We start from the raw sequence: 8,416 nt of genomic DNA, 5'->3' as shown, positions 1-8,416 counted from the left end.
AGAAACCTAAGGGCGTTAACGCAACTGGTAGTCCTGAACCCCCTAACAACTGGGTAATAAGAATCGTTTATTTTTAATCGCACAATTCACATTTTCTTTTAAATTGCAGATATCTAAAGAAAATCGTTCCTCTTGGGTATATTCTGAAGTTCGCAAGGAGTTTTATTATGCCCCTCAGTCTGCACCTCACTTGAATTTCAGAAACCCAAATGTCATAAGAGAGTTTACAAATGTACTTGTTGGTCTTATTGACAAAGGTGCAAGAGGTATAAGGCTTCATGGAGCACCTTATTTGCTTGTAGATCTGAATTTCGCAGATGAAGCGATAATAGCGCCTGAAGGTTTCTATCATACAGAGTATGGCTTCTATTCTCATACAAAAACAGAAAATTTACATGAAATCGGGCCTATTATTAAACAGTGGCGAGACGTGATCAGAAATAAAACGGAAAACGGGGCCCCCTTAATTTTGGCAGAGGATTTGAACACTTTGGAACCTTTCAAAGTTAATGGTAGTTTGATCATTGACTTGCCTAGGCATTCTAAATTGTTTAATAGCAGCAGGAAATTGTCATCTTCATTGTTACATAATGACCTCAAATCGACGTTTACGTTGGTTCCATGATAATTGATAATTGTGAATTGTCAAACTTTTTCATTCAACAGTGATCAGTGGGTAATCATTTGTTGTAGGTTATTCTGTGTCTATGTACTATATTATTGATTCTGTTTCAATGACATTCAGCCTTGGGCGTGTTGAGGAAACAGAGCGTGTTTAGTAAACTTTTGCGACTTTTGTGATTATTTACTGATTATATTAACGAAATGAATAGTGGAATGCTAGAAATAAACAAGAAGCCTGAAAAGGATGGCCTGCCAGCTGCCACTTACAAACAAATACCTGAGTCTGACTTGGAAGGTATGTAGCATATGTAAGCGAAAATTGCATCAGATCGATTGACCTCTTACGATTAGTAAAAAAATTAAACCTGTTCTGCTGCAGAAGAAGCGGTAAAGCGACCTAAAAAGACCGTCACCAAAGAGAAGAACAATTTGGATGGTGCTGATGAGAAAATGCTTCCTGGTGAAGAAAAAAATGCTTCTGAAAAAAGTAACGTTAATGCAAACGAAATCAAGTTCACCGCCAACGAGAAGCAGAATGGGGATGCTAAACTGGACATAGGTAATAATTTTAATTAATTAATTAATAATAACTATAACAATTAGTAGAATCAGGAGAGCTAAAAGAAAGTTTTGCATTTTACATTTCCAATGGTCAAAATATAATTTCAGTTTATATAAATTACAATGTAATTTTTGAGCAATGAGCTGAGCAAAAAAATGGGCTCTTAGATCAAAGCCCTTACTTAAACTAGTTTGGCCTTTGATGCTCCAATTACATTTTTAAATCCAAGGACATTAATTTACCATTTACTTTAGAAAACACTAGGTTCAAAATAAAAATAATAGGTTCAAAGCCCCAAATTTTTTGAAAGAGCTTTGGAATCCATTGGAATACAAATTGCAAAGTATTTCTATAAGTAATTCATTTCTCAACCCCAATTAATTGTTCATGAAAGGGCTTGAAGTGTAGTGCTTCTAAAGAACTGGAAGCACATTTTCAAGCACTATAAGTCTTCCCATGTGTATGAATGTGAAGATCAAATCAAAATTCACTTAGTTAATTTGTTTATATTGAAATATATAGTTTTTGAATCAAATTTTATCTGAACTGAAACTGAAACAGTGGCAAATAAACATTCACTTTATCATTTGGATTGTTAGTAAAGTTTATTGTATCAAAAGAATGGAATATATATATGTACGTTAACAAAGAAGGAAGTATTTCTAATTGCTTTGATAAGACTATAAAACTGTATTATATGTATAATTATGTACATTATGTGTACTTATACACAATTATTATTAAATAGAACATTTAATCGTTTTGTGTTATCAGTTGAAATTAATTCAGAAATAGAAACAAAAATTCTTTTTGCCTTGCTACAAAAGCAGTAATTATCTGAAAAAAGTGACATAAAGGTTAATCATGAAGTCTCATAACTTCTGTTCATATACACTTATTTGTCTAATCAACGTTTTGTATTCGTCATATAAGTATGTTTTATTATGAAATCTGCAGGGGGTATCAAGGTTGCGTGTTATCACAAACATTTTTTTAACGGCTATTGTATAGAAATTTCAGGAATGGCAGTAAATCACCACATGTGTTAAGTTACTCTAGAAATTGTAGTAAATTATAGAAGATTCAGTCTTTGTCATTTTATTCTAATTGTTAAAACAATGTGTTATTCCGAAAAATCACGTTTAATAGGTGATGTAAAGGGACAGTATGTAGGCATGAGTAAAGAAGAATTGATGAAGTATGCCAACGATCCGTTTTGGGTTCGTCTACGTTGGTTCCTGTTCATTTCTTTCTGGATCCTTTGGGCTGCCATGCTAGTAGGCGCTATCATGATTATAGTGGCAGCTCCCAAGTGTAATTCTCCAGAACCCAGAACTTGGTAAGACATGCACTCTAACAGTTACGGGTTATTACTGTTCTTTTCTATATTTTGTAGTTTTTTCAAGTCTTAAAATAGGATAGTTGATAGTTTAAAGGGATTACATCTGCTAAAATGTGATTTCTATATATTTATTTGGTTAGTATTTTTTATGTAATGAAAATTGTTTATATAACTTTATATATGTATTAATTTTTTATATTTGACGACCGCATTACAATTTAATATACTTACAATAAAGAGTATAGTACATTAAACCCCTCAAGTAGGTGGCATTATGTTTTTGGGAGAATATTTTTTAATTTGAAAATGATCTTTTATTAAGGCCTGATATTGGGTGTAATACTATCGATTATAAACTTTCTTTCAACGACTTTTAGATACAATTTTTCTCATTTTAATAACAGGTGGGAACAGGGTCCTCTTACAGAAGTCAAAGAAGAAGTGACCAAACAGCAGTTACAAGCATTAAAGGATAATGGAGTACAAGGAATAATTTTGTCATGGTTCTCATTCTTGGATGCTTATAGTTTCCTCAATCAATCCACAGATTATTTGAAAGTAGTAAAAGCAGCAAACGAACTAAACGTTAGCGTAATCATAGATCTGAATCCACTTTCTTCAACGAAGTGGTTTAGGGATTCAGAAGGGAAAGATGACTTTTATACTGATTATTATATTTGGCAGAAACCTAAGGGCGTTAACGCAACTGGTAGTCCAGAACCCCCTAACAACTGGGTAATAAGAATCGTTTATTTTTAATCGCACAATTCACATTTTCTTTTAAATTGCAGATATCTAAAGAAAATCGTTCCTCTTGGGTATATTCTGAAGTTCGCAAGGAGTTTTATTATGCCCCTCAGTCTGCACCTCACTTGAATTTCAGAAACCCAAATGTCATAAGAGAGTTTACAAATGTACTTGTTGGTCTTATTGACAAAGGTGCAAGAGGTATAAGGCTTCATGGAGCACCTTATTTGCTTGTAGNATCGTTTATTTTTAATCGCACAATTCACATTTTCTTTTAAATTGCAGATATCTAAAGAAAATCGTTCCTCTTGGGTATATTCTGAAGTTCGCAAGGAGTTTTATTATGCCCCTCAGTCTGCACCTCACTTGAATTTCAGAAACCCAAATGTCATAAGAGAGTTTACAAATGTACTTGTTGGTCTTATTGACAAAGGTGCAAGAGGTATAAGGCTTCATGGAGCACCTTATTTGCTTGTAGCTTTCGTTATTTATTTAATTTCTTCTTTTTGCTTTTTACAATGTTTCGATAAGAAAAGAAAATATTAGATTGTCGAAACGTTATAATCAGCAAGTTATTTATTTTTTTAGTGGAAAATGGATCTAATTATGTATTTTAAACATTGTATTTAAAGTTCTGTTTTGGGCGGTTAGTTGTGCTTGATCACTACTTTAAAAACATTTAATTATTTCATGGTGATATAATTGTTTGGGAGGGAAGGTGCAGGTAAAGGTAGAGGTGTTTTGTTAATTCTGTTACACTTTATTTTCTATAGAATTAATTTTTTTATATAAGCTTGAGAATTGTAAAATGAATTCAGCTTACACGAAAAAGTTTTTGTGAAGTTGCATTTTCTTTTTTTTAATATCTCACGTTTTTCAAATTCAATATAAATATGCTACTTGCATTTTATGTGCCTTTTCTATCATTATATAATTGTTTATTTTCAAAATTAATTATTTATCGTACTCGTAAATACAATAGCGGCGGTATTTTAATAATTGTGTTATTAATTACAAGACATGTGTAACTCCATTAAAAAAAGTCTAGTCTGCATCAACGATACGTTAGTATAGATTTCACTGGTTACCTCCACTTAGGCTGTTAAAGATAGAGGATATTTTGTAACGGTATGGAGAGCGTTTTGTATATATATTATAATGTCTGTCATAATAATCATTATTATAGTTTAAAATAATGTTACCATTATTGGAGTAAAAAGGATTTTAAAGGTGTTAAATATTCAGGTAAAAAAGAAAAATATTTTTTTTGTCTATCATTGTAAACTTTTTAAGACGACGGACGTGTAGCTTGAGAAAGATGGATCGTTTGTATGTAATGATAATACTGATATGTTTCAGTTTTTTTTTTACGTTAGACAATATCGAGGAAGGTAAGGCGTGTTGCACCTTCAACATGGGTATTGTTATTATTATAATTTTTTAATCTAATGTAAAATGCTGTCGCATAAGTTTACCATACTGTTTGTAGTCCGTTGTTTCAAAGTAAGTTAGTTCACTGCATTGTCAAACACACTTTAAATTAATAAATTCATAGTGCCATACATCGTTTTATGCATTCCTTGTCATCGCATAAGTCTCATATGCATTTATTTCAACCATTTTTCCCCATTTCCTTTTCTAATTTCTTTTTTTTAATTTTATTTTACAGCTAATGAGGGCCATCAAAGATATTGAGTAGATACATATAATTAACGTCTTAATATATGTTTATCTCAATATTACATTTTGAGAGATTCGGTGTTTGGAAATGTTAATTAATTTTGATGACCCAAGATTAACTAGCTACTCTGTTCTTATACTGAATTTCATTGAATATTTTTTTCCAGTCGTAAAATTGGAAGCAGCCCTAAACACATCCCTAAATGTAGCTGCTTTTAATTTTATTCACCAAAAATTTTTGTTCAGTATCTGTTACTAATACTTAATGACAAAATTTTATTCATATATATTTCTTTTGCATTCACAATAACTTTAAAGTGATATCTACAACATATATCAGATAAAAGCACCGAAAGGATCAGGCATTTTTTTTTATTTTAATTTTTTGCTTCGTAATTTAGCTCATAATTGTCCGTCCAAAAATACACGAATAGGCCCTAATGTACTGTTCTAGTCAAAATGAATTGTAAGTTATATTAACTGTTACTGTTGTTATGTAATTTTTAAGCAGTTTAGAAATAAATCGAAACTGAATAATATTTTATTTTTGCGGTAAAGATTTTCTGTTTTACCTGTTGATTTTTTTGGATTGACTATATTGAAATTTGATATGTTCTATACATACACGAAATCTACTTTTAGTTTATTGTTTTTGATTTTATATTAAATTGTGCTTTTATAATACTCTTTAGTAGGTTATTAAGCCAGGAAAGAAGGTATTGATGCAATAACATTTATCGAATGTTATTTATAAGAATATTTTATTGACGAATATAAAAATTTAACACATAGAAAGTAGCCTATAAAATTATGGTAACAAAGGATAAATTTTTTTTATAAATGCAACGGAAAAGTATACTACGTACATACCAAAAAGAAAGCACGTAAGCGTTCTTACGATTACTATGCAGAAGCCTTAAAGATAAAAAATTAATCTTTGTACTATAATTATAACACTGACACAAATTTGATAGATGCTGAAATTTCAGAAATACAGCTATTTTTGACTAAAATAACTAGCTAAAAGTAATAGAATGTTAAAAAAGTTTTTGAGCATTTCGCATTTGTCAACGAAAATAAATGGAGCACCGACATTTAAACGTCAGAATAAAAGTTACACATGCACACAATAAAAATATACATATCTAAAGCGAGATAAACTTACAAATATATGGTATGTACATGGCTACACCCACAACGTCTTTAGAGTAAAATATATAAAAATGAGAACGAACGAAAAAGTTTGCATAAAATTTAAAACTGGATTATCAACTACATTTTTTTTGTGTAATTGTATATATATATTACATTTAAGGATGTTACTGATAAAAGTTTAAGATATTAAGCATAACACTTAAATTTGTTAAAATCGCTGGTACTCAAGAAATAAAAGCAAATGGCGAAATAAAAGAAATGATGTTAAGGGGTTGTTTTTAGAGATCCCACCGAATCATATATCTAAATTTACAGATTTCTGATAACTTTTTCAATTAAATACTAATAACTCATCTGTTATGTATCTAATCTATAATAGATTTTTCAATTAATCTGTAAATAAAACAACATCTGTAATTAAATACTAATAAGAGTATGAAGCATTTGTTTTAAAAGAAGACAAAGAAATTACGATTTTAAAATAAATTTGGAAAGAATGTCCAAATTAACAACTTTATGCAAACTTTAAAATTTCTGTTTTTTGCTCTCTATTGAACACTTTTACTCAGATCGTGGGATACTCCATATACAGGGTTAAAAAATTAGTGATGTAACAATAATTAAAGTTGAAGATTTTTTTTAGATGGTCTATATTCACCCATTCATTAATTATAGTAGATATTACTTTTTTTTCCTGACCGATATTTTTGCTTTTGGGTTTTGTTATTCAAAAAATAGTGGTAAAAGACAAAAAAACTATTCAATGAACGCAGTTTTACTTGGTTGCCTCTGGAGGACAATCAGGTTGATTGCTTGGGTGAGCAGCCCTAAAAGCTGGATGGTTTTCGAGTTCTCGATCGATCCTCTGGATTGTAGGATATGGTCTAAGATCGACGTGAAATCTTCTGGCATTAAAAACTTGCGGTATCAAACAACAGTCTGCCAGAGTGATTTCGTCCCCAACACAGTACTTTCCAGCTGTTTGGGACAAAAGCTTTTCAACTGCACGAAAGCCTCTATTGATCCAATGTTGCGCCCATTCTTTCTTTTTTTCTTCACCAACGTAAATGAGGACTACAAGATTTTGTAAAGGCTGAATTCCAGATGCAATAATTTCACAAACTTCTCTCACCTAAGATTTGTCCATGTTAATATAAAGAAAGGAATAAAACAATATACCTACTTTAGCTCGTTTGACAAAGTCATGAGGCAGTAATGGTCTTTGAGGACGTGTTTCTTCTAAATAATGCATAATGTTAAGTGATTCTACAAGTGTGACTCCATCAATGTGCAGTGCAGGAACTTGCTCCATAGGGTTTACATCTCTAAACTCATTTGAATGTTGCTCTCCACCAGCTTTTATTAACGATACAGGTTTTATGTCGTAAGGAATTTCTTTTAGATTTAGAGCTAAAATTAATATTTAGTTTGGCCTCCTCTCATATAGTCATTATCTAAAATTACCTATTCTAACTCTCCAAGAGCATGAACTTCTCCAATATGAATACAGTAATGGCTAAAAAATTGTTATATTCAACAATAAAAACAAATTCAAGTCAATTGGAAATATATACACTTGTTTGTATCAAAGCTATCTGGTTTATATCTTTAATGATCCACATAAATATTAATTTATGTAAATGTTATCTTTTAAAAATGTTAATTACATTATTTACCTTTTGAATAACTGACATGATCACAGCAGGGCTTAAAACAAGTAACTTATTAATGTAAAGTAAATGTTATTATTAGGATAAATGCAATTTTTTACCGGTACAATTCAAATTTTGGAGCGGTCTTATTGTTTAACAAAATAAAGATGAAAAAGAGCGTTATTTGCGGTAGAAAAAGAGAAAAGAATAAACAAAATTCTTTCTATGCAGATCGAACCATTCGCAGCACTCGATTCGTCAATCGCGTTATTCTCTTACCCCCCTCTACTTTCATTTCAATTCATCCCCTCTATTCGCAAACGAACTAATCGGTAACACTCGGCTAAAACCGAATGTGTATTACAAATGTACTGTATCTGTAGGTTTTATTCAAAAAATGGCGCTAAAGATTATTAATTACGGCAAACTTTGTAATTGTATCTTTTAATCCCGTGAATCCTAGTAAGTTAGTTTATGCTTAGTTTTAGCTACTATATTAAATATAAAAGTCATGAATAACGTTAACTTCGCTCAAGGTATTGTAGTTTCAAGTGAAATACTGTTTAAACTTTGTTTGTATTTAATTTATTACATTAATTTCTTGTTTAATGTAGTTCTTTACTTAACTGATATGTTAAATATTAATTTTTCTTA

The 8,416-nt window shown here is 30.7% G+C and overlaps 2 protein-coding genes across 3 annotated transcripts; one reads left to right on the top strand and one right to left on the bottom strand.

Annotated features, from left to right (window-relative positions):
- Positions 1-694: 694 nt before the first annotated feature.
- Positions 695-3,517, top strand: LOC112904114 (maltase A1-like; the record flags this gene model as incomplete). The annotated part of the gene is made up of 5 exons (XM_025973384.1): positions 695-919; positions 1,004-1,183; positions 2,336-2,525; positions 2,933-3,263; positions 3,320-3,517. Coding segments are annotated over exons 1-5 (993 nt in total), but the record flags the coding sequence as incomplete, so codon positions are not given.
- Positions 3,518-5,697: 2,180 nt separating this feature from the next.
- Positions 5,698-8,157, bottom strand: LOC108736410 (probable maleylacetoacetate isomerase 2). 2 transcript variants are annotated; one of them, XM_018468822.2, is made up of 5 exons: positions 7,882-8,157; positions 7,787-7,817; positions 7,575-7,626; positions 7,294-7,520; positions 5,698-7,242 (listed from the first exon to the last, which is right to left on the bottom strand). In XM_018468822.2, exons 2-5 carry the CDS (start codon positions 7,802-7,804, stop codon positions 6,886-6,888), a joined length of 654 nt encoding a protein of 217 aa, XP_018324324.1. In that variant the 5' UTR covers positions 7,805-7,817; positions 7,882-8,157; the 3' UTR covers positions 5,698-6,885. The 2 variants fall into 2 exon arrangements, with proteins under 2 accessions (XP_018324324.1, XP_018324323.1); XM_018468821.2 differs by having other exon boundaries at positions 7,787-8,146.
- Positions 8,158-8,416: the final 259 nt, after the last annotated feature.

This window comes from Agrilus planipennis, unplaced genomic scaffold (genome assembly GCF_000699045.2).
Source record: "Agrilus planipennis isolate EAB-ADULT unplaced genomic scaffold, Apla_2.0 scaffold149, whole genome shotgun sequence".
Lineage (NCBI taxonomy): Eukaryota > Metazoa > Arthropoda > Insecta > Coleoptera > Buprestidae > Agrilus > Agrilus planipennis.
This window is presented reverse-complemented; position numbering and strand designations above follow the sequence as displayed.

Bases quoted from the DNA above. Each gene is read 5' to 3' on its own strand.
- LOC108736410 (XM_018468822.2), bottom strand. The intron at 7,521-7,574 runs GTAATTTTAGAT...TATTAATTTTAG, and splicing joins CTCTTGGAGAGTTAGAATAG to CTCTAAATCTAAAAGAAATT. The intron at 7,243-7,293 runs GTAGGTATATTG...GACAAATCTTAG, and splicing joins ACTTTGTCAAACGAGCTAAA to GTGAGAGAAGTTTGTGAAAT.